The following is a 24,160-nucleotide window of genomic DNA, read 5'->3' as shown; positions in this document are numbered from 1 at the left end:
GCTCTTGTGGTTCTTCGTGAAACGTGGTCACAGTGCTCAAAAGCATTGCGTTCTACCAAGGTACAAATCTATCATCCGAGATGCTACAAGGCGTAAGCCTCTACACTTAGGATCGATTGGAGATGCACGAGCTGCTTTGCGGTTTTAGAATTTAGTGCATCACAATCATCGACCGTAGCTTCGGGGGGATGAAGATATCCAAGAACATTGCAGAGATCGAATTCCTTGCGCATCTAACATCCTCGAAATTGACATAACAAACAAGAAAATAAAGTTATCCACAGCAATGAGATGAAGTTTAATTCCCAGACATACCATGGAGCCAGTTGGTGGAGCGACAACAGCTAGAGGTCACACAAATAGCCCTATACGATTGCGAATGACCCCAAGAGTCAAAAACAAGTAGCAATAGGGTACTATAGACGTCATCTCTCACCAAGACATGGTGGAAGAAGGTGGCATGGTCGACTTTGATGCTTGCTTTGTGTCAAGAAGTAGCGTCACTCCAAAAGCTTTGAAATTGGGCAGGAAGAAAAAGAGAACTAGCCATTGATGAGTATGCCATCAATTTTATGGAAGAAAGAGAGACGGAAGGAAAAAAGGTTGGCGACAAGTGGTTGTAGATTAAGGAGGTAAGGTAGAGAAGTCCAATAGAGACGTAGTGATCGAGGAAGACACTCTATCAAGGAACATAGTGGAGACTCGAGACAGATTAGTTCATATCAAAATTGGGGATTTTGATTGAGAGACACATATGTTTATGACCTTGCCTCGAATTCCAACACTACATGTAGCTAAAATTTTGATAAAAGCTAGACTAATCATTTGTTCTTCAATTTGAATACTGTTTCCATTTTCGACATGTTTTTTGTATCTTTTCAGAAAGTGAAGCAGACATACATACTTGGTGCGTACCTGAATTTGGATATTCAACTTGGAATACAAACACATCCATTGAGATTTAGGTAATGTGTCAGTCTCTTACATATTCACCATACTCAATCTCGGCGCTAATATTCTCGATGATTCCAATCTCGACGCACGGGGAAGGTCCTGTTCCCTTAGATTATAACTCTTTGGAGAAAGAAGCGCACCGCCTCCCCGCCCACACTTGTTGGAATATGAAGCCAAAGTGAGTCAAAAATGTGTGTTCTAGTGTGTTCTAGTGTGACTTCTAGTCTACTATGTCCTATGGATGCCACATGTCATATTGGGAGTTATCCTATATGCATAGGTGTTCATATGTGTGTGTGCGCTCTTATATAAGAGTTGTACTTGTCTAGTGTCAAATCAATCAAGTATCAAGCTACAAGCTCTTTGGTCTATATGTGATTGCTCTCATTTTTTTTCATTGCTCTAGTCATTTCATTTCCATTTCATTATGTCTCCTTTTGAGTATCACTTCTTCTCTTCCTAGCCTACACTCTCTCTCTCCCTCTTTCCACTATGTTCCTTCATGTGGTATCAGAGCCTTCCTTCCTACCTTCCCCTTTTTCTTGCTCTATCTAGAGGATGAGAGAAGCCCGCAAATGGAAGCTCCCCTCTCCTCTAAGGTAGAGCCTCCCTTCCCTTAGCCTCGCCATGGTTCCTCGCCATCAAGGACTCTGGTGTCCTAGTGATTGCTCCTAGTCCTCGTTTGTGAGTTCAGCTCACTCTTGCATCAATTTGTGGTTCTCCCTTAGCATTGGTGGACATTCCTCATCATTTGGTTGCCAAAAACTTGTTTTGGAGCAGTCTAGCAGCTGTTTTTTGACCTTTTGAGGTTCGATTTTGATGTTTTTTGACATTTTGGCACTGCCCAAACATAAATGACCCTATCTCGCACCATTTCGAGGGAAAATTTTTTGATTTTTTGTTTGTACAGCTGTACGGACCTTTGCAGTGGATGCACGACAGTGCCAAGAATCCGTACAACTTGTCAGAAGGCGATTCTGAGCAGTTTTAGGCTACTTTTTGGCATTTTTTTCTCAGATTTGGACTCCCGTGACCTCCACTAGTGATTTGAGCTTCCCAAGCTGACCCACAAGTCATTTCGACTGTACCGACACTTCGGTACATCGACTTGAGGCTTCCAACAACGGGGAATACTCTTTTCACACCTCGTCATCTCCAACATTGGGATATTGCGGTGTTTGACTGTCCCGAACAATCAAATATCATTTCTTTGATCTCGGTACACTTCGATGACTGCTTCGATTGGTGCGCCATCTCTGCTACTCATTGCCTCTTCTGCGCAGGTGACTCTCCGACTAGCACATTGACAGTCATGACGTGATCTCCCTTGGTAGCTGCTCCTATGGCCTTCATTGACACATCATTCGAGGGCATCCTCGCCTGGTTCTTCACCGACATACCTCTTTGCATCAGGATGTGCACACTCTTGGGCGGTAGCTACTTCAGGCTCATGGGTTCTCTGCCCTTGCTATGCATAAAATGAATGAAATCTTTTATATTTTTTAATATATGTTTGAGTTTAAGGTCCTCTACCTTGGATTGTCCTCCTAAAATGATGTATTTCTTATATGGTGTGTGACTCCATGTTTCTAGTTAGTCCCTAGAGTCAAGAGGGGGATGTACTATGGGAGCCATGTATTGGCATTGATAGGGTCTAGTTATGAGGCCTAGCATATGAGTTCCAAGATGTTGGTGCATTGGTCTCCTAGACCTCTGAGTTGATCATGCATCCATGCATGATGAGCCTCTGAGCCATGCTAGATGAGCTTTCTATATTATGCTCACTAGCCTCTGAGCCATGCTCACCTGCCTCTGAGATTGTGTGGGAGCCATGTCTAGTTCTAGACCGGCATGCACAGTTTTGATGACCATCATTGTCATGTTTTGTTCTTGGTTCCATTCGAGTAGTCTCTCACCTTGCCTTCATGGGGGGGTGTTGGAATATGAAGCCAAAGTGAGTCAAAAATGTGTGTTCTAGTGTGTTCTAGTGTGAGTTCTAGTCTAGTGTGTCCTATGGATGCCACATGTTATATTGGGAGTTATCCCATATGCATAGGTGTTCATATGTGTGTGTGCAGTGTTAAATCAATCAAGTATCAAGCTACAAGCTCTTTGGTCTACATGTGAGTACTCTCATTTTTGTTCATTGCTCTAGTCATTTCATTTCCATTTCATTATGTCTCCTTTTGAGTATCGCTTCCTCTCTCCCTAGCCTACACTCTCTCTCTCCCTCTTTCCACCATGTTCAACACTATGTGTGGTTATATAAAGTATATTTTATATATATATATATATATATATATATATATATATGTTTTGAATTTCACCTTGTTTGTTAACTTTTGCTTTTGCATATTCTAAATTCTTATCTATTTCTGTGTTGAGGTTCTCACAAGAAGGGAACGCTTAAACACACCCGACATTTGCTCAGACCTACTATTGCCTGCTTAGTTTATAGTAAGTTATTACCCTTTCTTGACTTTCAAAATTTACAGAAATCACATGCTTCAGTTTTCTTCCATCTCCTTGAGTCACCTGTAATGAATATGAGCCCCTAGATTGATTTTAGCCCTTACAATGATGAGCCCTTTGATTGATTTTAATTAATGTCAATCATGAGCTTTTATTCAAATAGCATAAAAACTCGTAGGTAAAATCATATCACCAAAAAGCGAAAAGCATAAAATTTTGATATTCTCAGCTTACTTTTTTCATTCCAATTTAAAACATTGTTAGTTTTAATCAACTTAATATAAATTTCGTAATTCATTCCGTTGTTCCCCTTAGACTACCTACAGCGGCCTAGTTACCAAAACTGCATGAAGGTGACCACATTGTCTCAAAAGAGCGCAATTGATTGTCAAATCCTTGAAAATTGAAGACCCAGTAGTTTGAGGCCACTTGGTTTAGTTAGACACCCACTGTGCCCGATTCCAAGGGCATCACAAAATTACACATCTTGGAAAACTTCATGATTTTTTTATCTCGTTTCCTTTTGGTACTTGTTGATAACTATAAAAGATATAAGTGTGTGTATCCGCCTGCCTTACTAACAATTATGATCTACCACCAATTATGAATCTCTGGGAGGCTACCGCAGCATGGGCGCTTTGGAATCCAGCAGCCAAAGCATCATTAACTGTTTAGCTGCAAAGATGGGTTTCGACTTGTTGTCTCGAATCTATTCTCAGTAGACCATCAGGGATATTTTGGGCTACTCTGGTCTGAGGAGCGCTATCACTGTGGTTCTGCCTCCCTTGTTGCAGAATGTTAATCTTGTGTAAGGTCTCTATCTTCGTTTAAATATGGCCTTACAGCTTTGGCTGCCCCTCTGCAGTCATTCAAGCAGAGATGGGGACACTGTTCACAAGAGACTGCCTGAGCTGAAGGAGATTCCCAGCATTACCGACGAAAGTTTAAACCAACTTCCAGTGTATAAGATAAACAATTTGATGCATACGTATGTGAAGCGTGGCAGAGTGCTTGATGCTCGTCATGTGTTTGATAGTATGCCAATGCGCACTGTGGTGTCATGGAACACTATGATTCTTGGGTATGCCAAACAAGAAGACGGTGCACGGGCTCTGGAGTTGTATTCACAAATGCAGCAAGAAGGTGTCCAACCTAATGATCGTACTTTTGTTGGCACCTTGACGGCTTGCAGTAGCTTGGCGGTGCTGGAGGAGGGCAAGCAATCTGAAGGGAATTTTACAAAAACAGGACTCTTAGTAAAAGGTAGAGCCGTGCACTGCCAAGTAGTAAAAAGTGGCTTCGAGTTAGATGCATTCGTTGGGAACAGCTTGGCAAATTTGTACGTGAAATGTGGGAGCATGGAGGATGCATGGTGTGTCTTTAACGAATTGTCTCATCCTAATGTTGTTGGGTGGACTACCATGATCTTGGGATGTGCTGAACAAGAACATAGTACACTGGCTTTAGAATTGTACGCATGGATGCACCAGGCTGGTGTGCAACCCAATGATCGTACTTTTGTTGGTGCATTGAAGGCTTGCAGTAGCCTGGCAGCCCAAGAAGAGGGAAGTCAAATTGAAGGGGAACTCTCAAAGTTGGAGGGCCTAGTGAAAGGAAGAGCTATCCACTCCCAAGTAGTAAAGGCTGTTGCTGAGTCATTTGTATTTGTAGGTGCTGCCTTAGTGAAAATGTATGCAAAGTGTGGGAGCATGGAGGATGCACGGCGGGTCTTTGATGAATTGCCTTACCGTGATGTGGTTACCTGGAATACCATGATCCTGGGTTATGCTGAGCAAGAAGACAGTGCAATGGCTTTGGAAACATATGCACAGATGCACCTAGAAAGCGTCCACTCCAATGATCGGACCTTCGTTGGTGCATTGAAGGCTTGCAGTAGCCTGGCAGCGCTAGAAGGCAGCAACCAAGTTCAAGGGAAGTCCATAAAAATAGGGTGCCTTGCGAAAGGTAGAGGACTCCACTCCCAATTACTAAAGAGTGGCTTTGATTCAGATGTATTTGTAGGAAATACCTTGGTGAATATGTATGCGAAATGTGGGAGCATGGAAGATGCACGTTGTGTCTTTGGTGAATTGCCTCATCGTGATGTGGTAACGTGGACTAACATGATCCTGGGGTATGTAGAGCGAAAAGAAAGTAAGGAGGCATTTAGACTCTATGTCCAGATGCAAGAGCAAGGTCTGTCACCAAATATAATTACTTGTGTGGCCATCCTGAAAGCTTGTGGCAACACAGCAGCTCTGGATATGGGAAAGGAACTGCATTCTCAAATTAGCAGGGCTGGTTTTGAAACTGTTGCAATTGTGGCAACCAGTCTTGTTGACATGTACTCTAAATGTGGGAGCATGGTTGATGCTCGACAGTTGTTTGATGCATTGCCCACAAAGGAGGTTGCAGCATGGAATGCATTGATGACAGGATATGCCCGTCAGGGCGAAAGTGAACTTGTGTTTAATTTGTTTGGGAGGATGAAGTTGGAAGGTGTACAGCCAAATGCAGTCACATTTCTTATCATTCTTACTGTATGCAGCCATGGTGGGCTTATGGACAAGGGCCAAGCATACTTCCACGCTATGATTAACCAGTGTGACGTTATCCCAACTATTCAGCACTACACTTGTATGGTTGATCTTCTTAGTCGTGCAGGACAACTGGATGAGGCAATTGCAATGGTGAAAAAGATGCCTGTTCAACCTAATGTTGTAATATGGTTGACAGTGCTGGGTGCTTGTAGAAAGTGGAAGAATCTACAGGCTGCTAGGCATGCATTTGAAAATGTGGTGTTGATAGATAAAAAGCTTGCTCCAGCATATATCTTGATGGCAGACATATATGCTGATGCTGACATGCACAAGGACCGTGATAAGATTGAGGCAATGAGGAATATTGCTGGAGCATGGAAGGAGCCAGGACAGAGCTGGTGGAATGACCTAAGCGATGCTAGGCTTACTTTTTGCGGGGGGAGTTAGGAGAGCCTCTAAAGATACCTAATATGTCTTTTCAGTGACTCCCCCTTGTCTGAGAATATATCAGAATCAACACTTTTTGAGTCCCTGACAGATTGTGGGAATGTAGATAAGAGCATTAATCAACATCTTAGAATTCATCGAATTTACTGGTGGAGGAATATAGACTCTGGTAGACTTGGCACCCATCTCTATTGGATCCTTACACATTGTTGTCTGGAAGCTCTCATTAGTATAATCTCTTGAGAAATGAGCACACCATCAAACTTCTTCCAGACTTCCATGTCAAGGAAGTACAGTTGTCTCACCCCTCTTTGGAGTAGATCCTAACTTTTTCATGAGGTCACCAGTGTTGAACAAATCATCCACATGAGTATATAAATCGTCTTCATATTGCCCCTGCAAGAAACAATATATTATGCATCACCAGTTCTCTCATTAAACAAAGAGCTTCATAAGTGATCCTGCAGTCACTTGAGCCTCTGAGTTGTATGCCTTTCAATGACTCTCCCTTCATAAAAGATACACAAGTGATAAAAAAGATAGCTGAAATTACTGATCAAATGCACATTCTTGAATCGACCGGTGGAGTGTATCCTTTGGTGAACTGGGTGAACCAGCCTTCTCACAAAGGTCATTTGGAGCGCCCGTCTTCTCTTTAAATAGTATTCGTTGCAATTAAGACACTGTAAAACTTATTGGATACTTCCATGCCAAGGAAACAATGAATCTCACACTCATTTTGGAATAGATCATCTGCCAAATCTTGTTCACGTGATCACCGATGATCAACAAATCATCCCTGTGCAGGATAATCCTTTGCCACTCTAAAAGTAGGTATAGCTTGACATTGGCTTTGACATATTAGTGCTCATTGCTTTAAAAAGGACTCTCAAAGGAGGATTCTAATTGTGAACCACTAGTAAGGTGATTTGTGGTTTTGTTTTTAAACGAAACTTCTCCTAGAGTCAAGGACCTCTATTACATAGAGGTTTCTCCTAGAGTCAAGGACCTCTATTAAATAGGTTTCCACATGCCAAAATATCATGGAGGTTCCTCATAGACCTATCCATTACTTCAATAATGTTCCAAAAGCCCTATAGTATACTTCATGCTTTCTAGAAATGTTAGAGAGAACATGAGAAGGCTCTTCTCTTGCATTACTATTAGTGCGAGACACAAAAAGCCCACATCATAATCTAAGGCTATGTCTATAGAGACATAGAGTGTTTATAGGATAAAACTATTTTTGCTCCTATTTGCCTGCTACATTTCTAAAATCTATATCTCGCTCACGGAATCTCCAATTTGCCTGCTACAACTCCCATTCGATCCCTATTTTTCCACATAAAAATCAGACAACATTTGATTTGCTGCCTATTCACGGTAAGAATACGTATTCATCTCCTTCATCTTGTTCTTGCTTCTTGCTGTGCACTTCTATCACTCCTCTTTCTCCCTATCTTCACCTGCTTACTCGATTAAGCTATAACCTGCCCTATCAACCTGCCAAGCTATAACCTGCTCTGACCGTGTCCGACAGCCATATCGCAATTTGGATTAGCACACCCTGCCACCCATCGAGCACGATTCCATTCCGTTCTCTGACCATTTGAGCGTTGGTGTAGCTCTTGCGAGAAGAAGCAGCAGAACTGCATGACCTTTCTTCTTGATAGTGGCGCATCATTTCTAGAATGGCGAAGAGGTGAATGGCATGAAGCTTGTGCAGGCGCAGCCATTACTCTCTCTCACCCCGTAGATCAGAGGGCGCCTCACAGACTGGTCTTTGGACCTATTTATAGTCACCTGAAGTCGATGAAGAACAGTCTCGAGGCGACCATACAAAAGAGAGATTTTTCGCAACAACAACCATAGGCTTTGCACTCTTCCTTTTCACCCCTCTTTCTTTCTCCACAACTTATTAATAGGACTCTCCCATTTTTCATCTCATAGGGCACTATGTGGAAACTATTTATTATCATTTATGCACGGACAAGCCTACAATGAATAGGTGTTGTCACTTTAATCATAAGGACTCAAATGGATTTGAAAACGAAGATGGGTAGTCCGTGTCACTTTTTTTAGTAGAAGGCATGTATTCCTCCTCCTGCATCTATTGTTGGAAATGCATGGGGACAAGGTAGAGGCAACAAGATGAACAATGAAGCTTGTTTATTCATTGAGAGAGTGTCATTATATAGACACTGGCTACATCCATAGATTACATCATAATAATGAGCATAATCAACTCCATGAATCTCTCAATCACACACCACACTTCTAGATTCACTCATTCACACCTACTAACTGACATATCATCAGTCACACCTAACTCAAGCACACCTACACACACACATGTTCACACACTCACTGACACTCACAACCACAGGCCTTGTAATCCTTGGTATTGACCCTAGTACATCAATTTGTCCCATCATACCCCCCCACAAATTGATGACCTCAACCCTAGGAGTAGTCCATGGAAAACTTCATGGCTTGCCCATCTCTAGTGACAACACTCATGATCCCAACTTGGAACTCACTCTAGTTGCATCAGCAATAGACTCATTTGGGCATCTCAACCCCAACATGATCTCGCTCTGACTTTGGTCTCTTGGTTTACAATTGGAAGAATGGACAATGACTATGCATGGGAAATTCCCATGGGTCTAACAAGGTAAAACTCACATAAGACTAACAATCGTTTGAGGGAGACATCCGAGGATAGAGAACCCTTATTGACCACACACAAAAATTCTAAGTTGAAGATGTCAGGAAATTTCCCCCCTTGATGGCTATCTTTTTATGGCATCGTTTCCAAGCCACCATTGTATCAGACTCATAAACTTGCTTGTCCATTGCATTGTACTTGTCGTCAATGAAGCAAAGCTTTCCTTCTTTGTGTATCTTCTTGGTATACCAAAGCATAATACTTTTGTCAATGTGAAGCAAAGTATCCAATTCTAGGCAAGGTCTTACTACATGGGCAGTGTCTAATGCCTTACAAGGTTTGACAAATAGACTCAAGCAAGTGGAACTTGAGAACATATTCTTTGAGAGCACAAGCATCATATCATCCACATTGAAAAGCAAGAGTATAATGATGAACACAATAAACATATTCAAAACTTTTAGTCAAGTATAAAAGCCCCAAATTTTGATTGCTTGGTCAACTGTCTTTGACCAAAATATAAAGAAATCTACTTGCAGAGACAGAAATCGACTGGAGGGTTGAATTTTCCCTGATTATAGAGGCTATGAAGGGGCTTTTAGTGGCAAAAGAAGCCCTGAATAGCAGAGAAGATCCTCCAGCAAGAAATCGTGCAATGCTACATCATATCGCCGGTTGGAGCTGCTGCAAATTCGACTGATTTTTTCACGTTTTCTCCTTGCTCAATGGACCAAATGAGCTCAACTTTGAACAACAAATAGCTCATAAGGTCGCCCAACTATTCCTAGGAGGGCTGGTCGAAATTTCACTTTTGCAGGTCGTATGCAACAAAAGTTCATCGGACAACAACCGTGTCGGCACAAGCTGTGTAGATCGTATTTCCCTAATTCCTCTGAACACAAAGTGCACCCTATCAAGGGAAATCTCCAGCTAAAAGGGCTCTTGAAATGGTGCAGCAAAGAGGGAGAACGAGCTTAAGCAAAAACATGCAGAAGAGGGAAGACTGGAAGATGAAGGTGGAGGGTGAAGGGGAAGATGATGACGTGGCTCAAGGAGGCTCAAGGAGGGAAGTATGGCTCTAATACCACATGTTGGAAATGCATGGGGACAAGGTAGAGGAAACAAGATGAACAATGAAGCTTGTTTATTCATTGAGAGAGTGTCATTATATAGACACTGGGTACATCCATAAAAAATTATGGAGATATTGATTCAAATTTCCCGCCAAAATGCAGAAAAAAAGAGAGAGAGAGAAACGACTCTCCAACTATACTACTGGGTCCATCCATCGATTACATCATATGTGAGCTCAATAGTGAGTATCTAGATCCACAATCATTTCCATGAATCTCTCAATCACATACACGTGCTCACTCACTCACTCATGTGATCACACTCACAACCACAAACCTTGTAATCCTTGGTATTAACCCCAGTACATCAATTTGTCCCATCATCTATAACTTTGAGGAGTTCCTCTATCCTTTCATTACAATGATAGCAATGCATGGCACAGTAGAGGATGAAGAAGAGAGTGCCCTTTTCTTGTTTCATCAAATGACTCACTCACTCACTCATGTGATCACACTCATAACCACAAACCTTGTAATCCTTGGTATTGACCCCAGTACATCAATTTGTCCCATCATCTATAACTTTGAGGAGTTCCTCTATCCTTTCATTACTATGATAGCAATGCATGGCACAGTAGAGGATGAAGAAGAGAGTGCCCCTTTTCTTCTTTCATTAAATGAAGAAGTGAATAGCAATGCATGGCACAGTAGAGGATGAAGAAGAGAGTGCCCTCACTTTTCAAGAGGGAGAGATAGTAATCCATCTCTTTAAGTTTTCATTTGTAGATATTGCATTCATATTAGCTTGTACAGCAACCGTGCATCAATTTGTACACTCCTATTGTTCTTTTCAATCCAATCATTAGGGTGGAAATAGGCTAGCTTCATATGGTCTTGGTATAATTGTTTGTCTTATGCCTATACTATGATAATCCCAAAGGTTATACCATTCTACTTGTTTACATATTCTAATTGCATATTTATTGAGGATTATAGGGCCTAGATGTGGCCAGATTGGGTGGTGGCATGGAGGTGATGGAACCCAACCTTATCAAGTTTGGTCCCCTTAGCTGCCCTATGACACCCTCCTTGGCCAAATCCTATGAAAATTTTGACTCTGCTACATGCCCAACGTTGCACATATTTTTTCCATGGGGTTTGACAAAAGGTTTTATGTGGCCCCAAACAGAAGTATGCCTGATTGACAATATATTTCTGAACAAGACATGGCTTCTGGATTTCTTTGTAGAAAAATTTGATTATATTAGCATAATAATATAAAGCTTGAAGAGTAAGAAGAGAAATCGGGAAAAGGAGGACATACACCTTATATATGAAAAAGTTCAATCGGGTCAACAACAATTCGTTCTTGCCTATACCTAATCCAAATCCACACTCACCTAAAACCTGACTCTCTCAATATTTGGCAGAGGAGGTCCAATTCATTGGGGACAAAAGGATTCCAAAGAAAGTATTAGTTCTTATGTGGCTGACCATATATAAAGCTATTTGGACAAATGCTGGAAGCTCTGAGGATAGAAAAGCAGATGCAATGTGAATGAGCTGCAGGACCTCAGTGGAATGTCTGAAGATGTATTTCACCTCTTTGTAGTCTTTCCTCTTGAAAGGAAGGTGTGGAAAACTGTGCAGCATTCCTAAGAAAACCCCTCAAATCGGCTACCATTTTGTTGGGTGATGCATACAAGGTTACGGGGAACTTTCAGTCAAGACATTAGAGCTCAGCACAAATGAGTTTCTAGAAATGTTTTTTAATAATGATGTCCTTTTTGCTTTGGCTGTGCAATTTTACCCTTCACGTCCTAATCCGTCTCCTACTGTTACGGGTCTTTGAAAGAGCATGCACTGAATTATGAAACATTAAGCACCCATTTACACCCCAATTGCTCTGCTTTTGTTCTCTCCTGTTACAGCCTCCTTTGAGTCCTATAAAGTACGTTTGAGAGGGGGGATCAGTCAAATTGGTTTGGAGCAACAGCCTGTTACTGACAAACACAGTCCCTAACAGCAGGGCTCTCTTTGTTAGGCTGAACGATGTAGGGAACAATGACTGGTTTGTGGGGAGCTTAGTTTTTGGGCAGGAAAGCTATTATTCCATTCTCAGATGCATGCACTGAGGGTGTCCAGTGAGAGCCAGGGTTTGGAGACCAATAAAGATTGACTCTCATGTCCATTTTGTAAAGCACCTGCAATGGAGACCTTACAGGACATGCTGATGAACAGCAAAGGATTACTTGGTTGCATGCATCGCTAGGCACAAGGGTTTTCCCCTCTAATGTAGCTCATCTGGCAGATGGTCTGGGTGCAGGTGGTGTACCTTTTGACATTTGGAAAGCATACAATTCTCTTCTTTACAGATTATCCAGCGCTTGGGTCCAACCCCTCCTCATGTACTTAAAGAAGTTTCAGCTTTTTATGAGACACTTCCCACCTCTCAATTTTACTGTATTTCTTTTGTGTTTACAGTCTTGTCTGTCTTTGAATATGGGCTGTCCTCTCATCTGCTCTAAAAAGCTCTTTAAACCTGATTTTTGGGAAGTTCTTCTCCCCACAAAAAATTTGTATCTTCCACCCAAAACAAAACGTTTGCCCAGAGGGTTAGAGAGAGGAGGATGGGGCATTTAACCCAGCACCACCCCCATCAAAGACCACTATTAATTTTCAGGAGTAGTTGTACTTTAACCTAGTGAACAGTAAGCTGTGAACCCGAGTGGATCGTAGCTTGATGCCAGTACTCAGCTCTCTGTTTCAAAGTGTTTCTTCCATAAACTTGACTCTTTCAAGACTGCCATCCCCTGCAATGACGGATTCTGACATTGTGGAAGGATCATAGACATGTCACAGAAAAACGCTTGCTCCTATCACCTCAAGGTCATGAGTGGACTCCATTGCTGGACAAAGCCAAAGGAGAGGGATGCTGCTGTCGCGTATAAGTCACCAATAGTGGCAGGAAGATGACTTCCCGTCCTCGTATTTAGATGTGACTTCCAAATGCATATGTTGCCTCCTTGCAAGATGAGTTCCCATCCTCCTATTTAGATGTGACTTGCAAAAGCAAAGGGTTGTATTTGGACCCTCTTGGGTGTATTGAAGGGGGCTGCAAGCTTTACCCCATTTCTCCCCGTATCACTGGATGTTCTCATCTATGAATCATGCTAGTAAGGGTCAGTTCACCAGCCGTCTTCATTCTTAAGCAGTCTTTCCCATTCCTCACGGGCCTCCCACATGTAGAGCATCAGCACATATGTTTGCCATCAAGACATATGCTGGAGAAAATTTGTCATCTAATCTCACCAGATTTTCAAAAGAATGCTTTCCAACCTCTACATTTTTCCACTTTTGGCAAGCACCCAACAGAGTCAACCATATCACAACATTAGGTTGGAAAGGCATATTTTCCACCAACACCATCGACTCATCCACTCGGCCTGCACGAGTGAAGAGATCAATTATGGAAGAATAGTGGTCAATGGTTGGGATAATGCCATAGATGCTGCCCATAGCCTGAAAATGCTCCTGGCCCTTGTTCACTAGACCAACATGACTGCATATTGTCAGAACACTATGAAATGTGAACCCATCTGGCTCGATGCCTTCACGTCTCATTCTTTCAAAGAAATGAAACACGAATTCACATTCTCCCTGGCGGGCATATCCTGCTATCAATACATTCCATGCTACAACATCTCTTACAGGCATTGCATCAAACAACTGTTGAGCATCAACCATGCTCCCACATTTAGCATACATGTCAGCAAGACTGGTTGCCACAATTGCCATAGTTTCAAGACCGTCCCTGCTGATTTGTGAATGTAGATTCTTTCCGGTTTCCAGAGCTGCTGTGTCGCCACATGCTTTGAGAAGAGCAACAAACGTAAAGCTATTTGGCGAGGGCCCTTGCTCTTGCATTTGTGCGTAAAGTCTAATAGCCTCATCACTTTCTTTTTGCTCAGCGTACACTAGGATCATGGTAGTCCACGTAACCACATCATGATGCGGCAAATTGTCAAAGACGTGTCGTGCATCCTCAATGCTCCCACATTTTGCATACAAATTCATCAAGGCAGTTCCCACAAACACAATCGACTCAAATGCACTTTCCACAATTTGGGAGTGGATGACTTTGCCTTGGCGCAGAGGCCATACTTTGATAAATTTGCCTTCAACCAGCTTGCCCACTTCTAGTGCTGCCAGGCTACTGCAAGCCTTTAATGCACCAACGAAGGTTCTGTCATTGGGCGAGACACCTTCCTGCTGCATCCGTACATACAATTCTAAAGCTTGTGCACTGTCTTCTTGCTCAGCATACCCCAAAATCAACGTCGACCATGTAACCACATCACGATGAGGCAATCCCTCAAAGATATGTCGCGTATCCTCCATGCTCCCACATTTAGCATAAATGCTCACCAGGGTGGTTCCCACGAATGCATCCGACTCAAAGCCACTCTTTACTATGTGGGAGTGGATGGCTCTACCTTTCCCCTCAGCTTGCTTCCCCGCTTCCAGCACTGCGCAAGCCTTCAATGCACCCACGAAGGTCCGATCATTCGGTTGGACACGTTCCTGATGCATCTGTACATACAACTCCAAAGCAGATGCACCCGCTTGCTGCCTGGCATACCCAAGGATCATAATGTTCCATGAGACCACATTGCGCTTTGACATGCTGTCAAAGATACGGCGAGCATCCAGCATACTGCCACGTTTCATATACATATGCAACAAATTGTTTGTCTCTAATACTGGAAGCTCAGTGGAAAGCTCACCAGTGAGGGTGAGCATATCGCGACCCTCCTTCAGTCGAGGTAATCTCTTGCGGATAGCATCTTGATCAACAAAGGAAGGACTGCACGGAGGCACTCTAAGAGGTGAGCCCATTACTGAAAAAAAGCCCGAAAGCAAGCCAACTTAGCCAAGGACAAGCATGATGCGAGAGAACTCAGTGCAAGAGTCAGCTCAGCATTGAATTCACGGAGACTGTACCAATCGAACATGTTCCATGATATCTACGAGACAAGAGTCATACTCTGATTCAAGCAATCTGATTTAGCTTAAAGCACAAAAGTATAACGTTTTCCTTATTTCTTCCAAGTGCCTGGGTCCTTGTCATAAGGAATTGGGCACCGAGACAGCCCACAGGAAGGACATCATCCTGTCCATTCAAAATTGGCTCAGCTTCAAAAATGTTCTCCGAGGAAGTTTGCGTAGCCACTTCAAAAATTTCGGCAAAAAGTGTCACCTGGAATCTCCTGGATACTTGTCTCTACAAAAATGGGAGTGGGAGTTTGAGTAACCACTTTTGCTCGGGACTCAATCGTGACTTGTTTTGGTGTAGCAGCGCCTGTGCTATGTCATTTTCATTGCCTTGGATTTCCCCGAACTTGTTGCTGCGCTTCGAGAGCTATATAGGTAGAGTCTCTGGAACCGCTCTGAATGCTACCGAGTCGTCATCATCATCTGGCTCTTTGTGTTTGGGCTACTTGGGTGGGTGGTCATTAGGTGCATTCAGAATGCGAATCAGAGACTGGAGTTGGGCATAGCACACCAACTTCCCTGTGAGCTGCTCCTTTTCTACTCGGAGGCCATCTACCTCTTCCATGGCCTGGTGGAGCTACATGTTTTCTGCTCTTACATCCTCTACATCTTTTTGCAACCCTTCCCCGGTTTTCTGGTCGTCTCAAGCGACATCTCATGCACACCCGAATTCTGGTCATCTCATGCACACCCGAAGTTTGATATGTTTAATCTCCAGAATTTGAGTTCTGGTGCGAATTCTAGAATTTGATCTCGGGTTTTCTGGTCCTATTTGATTAACAAAGAACACCCGAGGTCTAGCCCTTGTTATAATCAAATAGCCTTTGGAAGAAGAGTAACTATCATTGTCGAAGTATTTTTTGTCACAACGTTTCTCTTCTACCAATGACCCTAGTGCTAGTGCTATTGGAATTGCCATTGGAAATTTTCTCCCAATAGATCTATAGACAAGCACACATGGATGTCTTGGATTGTAACACTGTGATCATCCTCATCGTAGGAATCTAGGATCTCCACAGAGATGATCTATCTAAAGAATAGACACAAAAATCATCCAAGTAAATGGCTATGAATTCAGATAGATAATCTCGAAAAGTCTCCACCATGGACTTCTAAAATGTTGATGGTGCATTTCTCAAACCAAAAGGCATTAACCAGGTTGCATAAGCACCCTATTCTATAATACATACAGTCTTAGATTGATCTTCTTGAGCTACATTGATTTGATTGTAGCTAGTGTAACCATCCATGAATGAATACATTTCGAGGAGGGGGAGCGAGGGGGGTCGATGAGTTTTTTTGTAGCGAGTTTGAGAGTTTTTTACCTTATAGAGTCGAACATTGTCGATGATAGCATCAAACTTACAATCCCTATAATCTCTTACAATGACAAGACTACAAAGGCCCCCTCTTGAGTATAGTTGCAATGCAATGTTCAAACAATGTCCTTGCTCTCATCAATTTCTTTAATCCATAAACATAACAGTTTCGAGGACTATAAGCTTTTGATAGATAATCAAAGGTCTATTTCTTATCAAAGGTTAAAAACATCCCAAAATTATCAAACTTAGTTGTATCATGTTCAAATAAGTCCATGCATTTTTATGCCCTACCATTGATTTCTTTGATCCACAAACATAGCAAGGTAGCAACACTCTTTAATAGTCTAGCCTCATACCTTGGGTCATGTACATGTACTGCCATCATAGCCCATCCATTCACCCTTCTAACATGGTCAAATTGTGTGCATGCCTTTTCCAAGTCATTTCTTGGATGCACTCTATTCACAAGATCAAGTCTCGACGCTCTAACCTTGGTTGACATTTTCATAGAATAACATGGTTGGGAGTCATCAAGGGCTTGACTAGGGAATAAACATCCTTGGAAGAAAACATATTGCAAATGTTCTTTCAAGTAAATAATGACATCCAATCAATCCCTCCTTGGATGCAAGCAATCTAATGCCTTATGGATCCATTGCCTAAATCTAACAATATTGTCTTAGCTAGTCAATAAGTATTTTCCAATGCTTAAGGCATAACATGACATTCTAATCACACAATACAATGCATACATGCCTTCTAACATTAGTTGATGCTTGCAATTGATGCAAAATTTCCTCCCGCATTTCGATAGACATCAGATTGGGATTATCCTTATATCCTTATATTAGATAACAAATTCTTGGAGATTATCTCCCTAGTAACTTCTCCTCTAATTTTCTTGCCCCAAGGTTAGGCATTTCCAAGACTTTTTCATTTACGAATTTCCTTGCTTTTTTTTTTTTTGGGCAGAAAAAGTAGTGTATTTTTATTAATTTATATCATGTCACACATCCAAAAAGGGTAGAACTAGAAATGTGTGTTGTGGCTAGTATAGCCCTTACATCCTGAGAATAATCAAAAGTATAAACTCCTACAACAAACATCTCAAGGATGAAATGAAAAGCTAAAGGTATCCTTAGCATCTAATGCAGCAGCAGCAGAGGTGTCTGAAGAGTGTCCCTGAGCAACAATAGTGTCAGAGGAATGACCATGAACAACTGCAAGGCCCTGTATAGGGTCAATAGACATGGATGGAGTAGCATTAGAAGACATAGGAATGTCCTGTGCAGAAGAGCAAGAGCCATGGATCTGCATTTTGTCACCTGGAGAGGCAGCTTGGGTCTATTTAGAAGGGGAATTGATGGAGAGTCTCCCAAAGTTAGAGGTAACCTATGTAGAACTAGCAGCAACAAAAGTAGAACCAACAGTACCAAAAGAAGAGGGAACTTTGCTTGTAGAAGTTTGAGGTGTTGAACCTGGGGAGGAGGGAAGGAGTTCACCAGTTGAAGCAAATCTTCTTTGAAGAAAAGGAGGAATCTTTGCATGCTCATATGAAATAAAATAGGAAAGCTTGTGTCTGGCAATATCTACACTTAGTCTTTGGTGCTCAAGATTGTATGCACTAATGATGAAGTCGATTCTCCTTTTTCTTGTTCCACCATGCAGCAAACATACCATCAGTAGCAAGATCTTTATGCTTAAATTGGAAATTATTTCTAGATATCCATATGAACCAGAGTGCATGGGCCCTGATGATAAACCAAGGCTCATGCCTTATCCTGCAAGCATCTCCTAATAGAATGGCTTTCCAATGACCAAGTTCACCACATTCCATTTGGATAAATTTCCATACTTTCCTGGCATGAGGACAGGCAACAAACAAGTGGAAGACATCTTCAACAAGGTTAATGCATCTCATACACTTGCCATCCCCTTTGCCAATGCTGAGACCTCTTGAGTTAGACCATATAGATTTATGAAGTATTAGCCATGCTAGACAAGACATTTTCTCAGGCACATTTTTTGCCCAAATTCTATGAAATCTGTAGTACCATTTGGTCCTATCATCATTCAATTTCCATCTACTGTTGAGAGTTCTAAACAGATCCTCCATAATAGCAGTAGGAATTGGGATGGGTAATAAAGAGGAGCATCCCACCCAGTTGAACTCCTTGTATATGCACAGGACTGAGCCTCCCTTCCAAGACACCTCCCCTTGCCAATCTTGCCATAATCAATCCTTGTTGTTGGTTAGATAAAGAAAAATCTCTTCTGATTTCAAGCCAGGTTTTCCATCTGATATGTTCTCTACTCCACAGCTGGCCCCAAGTTTGAAGCCCTTTCTTGAACAGCTTAACTGCAACTATAAATTGCTCATCTATCAAAGTAGCAGATCTAAAAATGGAGGACACCCAGATAGAATCAAGCAGCATGAAGTTACCTTTGCTAGTGAAGAGAATGTAGGCTTTTATCTCTTCAAAGGCTCCCCAAATGGACTTCCACAGGGGACTCCCCTTGGGTTTACAAGGTTCAGGGTTAAACAGAGCAGAAACAAAGGGATACTTTTTCCAATTGGGTGCTATGTAGGGTCTGATGTAATTCATGTTTCTCAAGAGAAGCTGTGGCTTTGATGATCCAAGTGGCAGACAAATTTTTTGTAGCAGAGGAGATGTCAATCACCCCTAACCCCCCCTCCTCTTTGGGTTTAATACAATAATCCCATCTAACCTTAGAAATCTTAGTGGACGCCCCCCATAAGAAAGATCTACATAATCTGATAAATCTATCCAAGGCAGTCTTGGATGGAGACCAACAAGATAGATAGAAAATGATAATAGGATAGAGACAATGATTGAGAACCATTTTCCTTCCTGCCAAATTTGCTTGGAAGCTTCTCCATTTATCTAGTTTCTTATGGAATCTGTCCAGCACCCAGTCCCACCTCTGCTTCATCGTGATATCAAATCCCATTGGTATCCCCAAGAGTCTAAATACTCTACCTTTTTGTAACTTTTTGCATCCTAGCTGTTGAAGGACCCCCTGATCTTCCCCACACTGAGTGTGGCATACCTTGTCTTGGAGTGGTAAATAGATGAGCTTGAGGCTTGACAGAACATCTCTAGGCAACAATCCATTACACAAATGACATCCTAATCAGTGTTTCTAGGAGTCAAGGTAGTGTCATCAACAAACGGCTAGCATAGCAATTGTTTACCATTACTGAGTTCAATCCCTTTAAGAGCTTCCTCCTGTATCTAACTTCTAAGGAGCCATCCTAGAGAGTCTGTAGCAATTGCAAATAAAAGGGGAGCTACACGACACCCTTGTCTGATTGACCTTTTGAGAAAAAAAGAGTCACTCATAATGCCATTAACATTGACCCTAGCAGTAGCATTGGTAAGTAACAGCTTAACACTAGAAACAACAAATGAGGGGCCCATACCCATATCTTGCAAAGATTGTGTGATAAAATCCCATTCCAACCTGTCATAAGCTTTATCAAAGTCCACCTTAAGAAAACATATATCCTATTTGGTCTCTTTAGCATACTCACACCCTTCCCAGATGTTAATAATAGTTTCCAAAAGGTGACATCCCTTAATGAACCCTTTTTGATCTAGTGGTATCCAATCCTTCATTTTGCTTTGAATCCTTAGAGCTAAAGCTTTGGCAAAAATCTTGTAGCTGCAATTTAACATTGTGAGGGGTCTCCAATTTTTTAATTCATCCTTAGAGCCTTCCTTAGGGATCAACTTTATAATTCCTCCATTTATATGAAGAGGAAGACAACCTTCCCTGACACTTTCCTGCCAGAGGAGTAAAAGGTAAGGCCCAATTAGTTCCCAAAAGGATTTGTAAAACTCAATGGGAAGACCAGGAGTCTTCCCATTAGCCATAACATTTACAGCTTCTTTCAGTTCTTCAAGATTGAAGGGTCTTTTTAAATAGGGGAGGTCAAAGGATTTAATAGCTTTATCCCTTATTACTTGGCAGAGTTGTCTTGCCCTCTGAGTGTCCTCATTAGGAGGGGAAGTGTTAGAAAGTAAATCCTTGAAGTGATTATGAATATACTCAATATTTTCCTCAGGATTGCTTAGATGAGAGCCATTTGGTCCTTTAAGAAGGGGAATCTCCTCTTGACACCTTTTCCTTCTTATAATTCTAAAAGTTTCCTTGGTAGGTCTATCAATCTTTCCTACCCACTAGTCTCTGTTGTACACTTTAGACTCATTAAGCCTAATTTCTGAGCTCTCTTTTAGCCTTATTCAATTCTTCATGAGCTTCTTCATTATCCTCTGTTAACCCTGTGGCAACAAGGGCCAGAAGTGCAGTCTGGGACAACAACTATGAGAGCATTGTGTATGTAAAGTAGCGGCAAAGCTCCGCTTGTAAAATCTTGAGCCTGAAAGATAGTATGATAAATCTTAAAGGATGAGGATAGCCAAAATCCTCTCTAGAAAAGATTCAATCATACTTGCAAAATCAAGATCTAGAGAGAGAAATACTAAATTTAGAGAGAGAAAGACTAAAAGCCTACACTTTCGGAGGTCCCTCCACTTTGTGTAGAGACCCAAAAGGTCCCCCCACTTTGTGTAAAAGGTCCCCCCAAAAGTGGAGAGACCAACATGTATAAATATTTCTCAATGGAATGAAGCTCCCACTCTTTGGGATTCAGTGTTCAAGCTCACTATTGTGTTCATGTGATTGATTTCCATTGCGTCCATGCTCTCTTACACTATCGTGTTCTAGCATGCCCTTACCCTTGCACTCTCTACCCTTGAACTCCCTCCTTCTCCTCCTTCCTCCCTCTTCCTTCCTCCTCATCCTCCTCCCTCATCCTCCTCCTCCATCTCAAGCCCTCTTTCTCATTCATGCACACATGAGATTTGCTTTCCACACTTTAGCCTACACCTCTCACCGGAACACGACCCGAGGACCTGTGCTACACTTGTGAACACCTATGCTACAATGAGCAACGACACGACTGTAGGTGGCCAACACCCTCAAAACTTGCACTTGGGTAAAAAAGAGACGACATTTGGCATGGCTGTCGAGGAGGTTAGCGCCTGAAGTGAAAGCGGACTCTGGAGCACATGCTTGCATGTATGAAAAAAGAACCCCCTACAAAAAACCATACAAGATACATCCCTCAAGGCAAAGGAGTGAAAAAATGCTTCCAAATAATGCAAAAGGATAATGTTGGCTTACAAAACCACATTAAATACTAAATACCCATAATTAACCCTTAATCCCCCCACATCCTATAAAAGCAACACCAACCCCCCTCATTTCTTTCCCCACCCTTTTGCTAGCCACTTCCTTCTCCAAATTCCATTAAGCCGCCATAATTTTCGTCTTTCTCTATTTTCTGTCCACCACCACCACTTTTTCCGTCACCCCCCCCTTCCATCTCCATCTCCACCTCCCATCATCTTCCTCCCCACCACCTCCACTTTTTCCTTCCATTCCCCATCTCCCCCACTCAAGGTTACCATCCTTTTTCCCTCCACCATCTCTCTACCTCTCTCTACACCCCATCTTCCCTTTTTCTCCTCCACCTCCCATTTCCTTCCCTCTTCCCACCCCCCAATCTCCACCATCTCTCTACCTCTCTCTACACCCCATCTCCCCTTTTTTTCCCCCTCCCCCTCCATCTCCCATCTCCTCCACCACCCCCCAATCTCCACCATCTCTCTACCTCTCTCTACACCCCCTCCCCTTTTTCCCCTCCCCCTCCATCTCCCATCTCCTCCACCACCCTCCATCTCCTCCACCCCCCATCTCCATCAATCTCCACTCCACCATCTCTCTACCTCTCTCTATCCCCCACTCCCTTCACTCCACTATCTCTCTACCTCTCTCTATCGCCCTCTACCTCCACCCCCCTTCTCCCCCAACCCCTCCACCCCCACCTCCTTCCCCCCCTTTCCCTCTTTCCTCCCCATCTCCACCTCCACCGCCCACTCCCTTCCCCCCCACCTCCACCACCCATTTCCCCCCCCCTTCCCTCTTTCCCCCCCATCTCCACCTCCACCCCCCATTCCCTTTCCCTCCACCTCCACCTCCACCCCCACCCCCCCCCCCTTTCCCTCTTTCCTCCCCATCTCCATCTCCACCTCCACCCCCCCTTCCCTCTTTCCCCCCCATTGCCTTTCCCTCCACATCCACACCCCCTTTCCCTCTTCCCCCCCCATTCCCTTTCCCTCCCCATCCACAACCACCCCCCACCTCCACCGCCCCTTTACCCCCTCCCCTCCCCCCCCCCTTTCCCTCTTTCCCCCCCATCTCCACCTCCCCCCCCCCCTTTCACCCCCCCCCCTCTCTCCCCCCCCCCCCCTCTCTCTCTCTCTCTCTCTCTCTTTTCCCTCCCCCCCTCGCCAACCCTCCCCCCTCCCCCACTCTCTCTAATCCCCAAGGCACTGATTTCGACCCACCACTTGCTTATTTTTTACCATTTTTGGGTCCACGAAGGTCGAAATCATAATCAGACTTCGTAGTCATATGCACCCACTTGAAAGTCACAATAGGACTTGTTTATGCACCTGAGATCAAGAAAAAGACTAGAACCTGCCTACTTCCGGGAGCTTTCTTCGACCCTCGTTGCTCTTTAAGAATTCAACCTCTCACCATCGACAAGTAGCATGGAGGAAATTACAATTGAAGAAGCAATAAGGAGTGACGATCAAAGTCCTTCAGAACACCTTAAAGAACGATGCAACCACAATTACAACAACAATGGCAGACGACACTTTGGTAAATTGGAAATGCCAAAGTACAATGGATGAGGGGACCCCGCCTGGTTCCTTCAACTCTTCGACACAGCATGTTGTGCTAGAGGTGACCAGTCAAATGAAACTAAAGACGCTTGGTTCTCGATAGCCCTAATTGATGAGGCTTTGGAATGGTACCTCAACCTTCTCGTAGAGGAGAGAGCCTCATGGGCACTGCTATATGGCCAGTTCAAAAGAAGATTCCAAACAAAAAGGCTGCAAGATGACCCCACATTACAACTCGGCAATATAGATATGTGCACAAGAAAGAAAAGGTCAGAATATATACTTGGGAAGAATGAAAAGATTAATAGAGCAAAATGTGATCCCCGTCTAGATGACAAGTACCTCATAGCATGGTTCATCTCTGGCCTGAAAAAATCCATTCACAAGGATATGAAAAAAGTCAACAGCTATGCACATTTCAATGACGCTCATGAAGCTGCACTTGACATTGAGGACGGCATGACCGATTCTGACAGCGACAGTGATGGCTATAAATCAAGTCATCGCAACAAGAAATCTTCAAAGAAGGGAAGCACTTCCCACAAAGATCGCACCACCAAAGATAGAGTGGAAGCCATGGCCCTAAGAGTAAAAGAAGAAATGATGTAGGCCATCGAGCAAAAGTTGCATGTCTCTCAGCCACCAGAGTACCCACGGAGAGAAAATATTTGGTGCCCACATTGTATGGCCAACCATACAGCCAATGAATCCCAATCTTGAGGAACAGACTCAACCCACCAAAAGTGGCTCAGCCCCCATGCTTATGGTGCCCCATTTGCAATGCTGCAGGGCATGATGTAAATACTTGCTTCTATAATATGAGGGTAGCACAACCCTGGCCCCAACAATA

General features: G+C 43.0%; 1 protein-coding gene across 1 annotated transcript in view; it reads left to right on the top strand.

Moving 5' to 3' along the window:
- The first annotated feature begins 3,933 nt into the window (after nt 1-3,933).
- LOC147894380 (pentatricopeptide repeat-containing protein At3g09040, mitochondrial-like) overlaps nt 3,934-24,160 on the top strand; it is a 44,479-nt gene continuing 24,252 nt past the window's right edge. The window contains exon 1 of the mRNA XM_087385296.1: nt 3,934-6,408. Within this exon, the coding sequence (XP_087241422.1) occupies nt 4,260-6,408 (2,149 nt within the window). The 5' untranslated portion in view covers nt 3,934-4,259. The remainder of the gene's footprint in view (nt 6,409-24,160) is intronic.

Source organism: Dipteris shenzhenensis, chromosome 14, assembly GCF_047967505.1.
Source record: "Dipteris shenzhenensis isolate YYH24624 ecotype China chromosome 14, Dip_SZ_1.0, whole genome shotgun sequence".
Classification (NCBI taxonomy): Eukaryota; Viridiplantae; Streptophyta; class Polypodiopsida; order Gleicheniales; family Dipteridaceae; genus Dipteris; species Dipteris shenzhenensis.
This window is presented reverse-complemented; position numbering and strand designations above follow the sequence as displayed.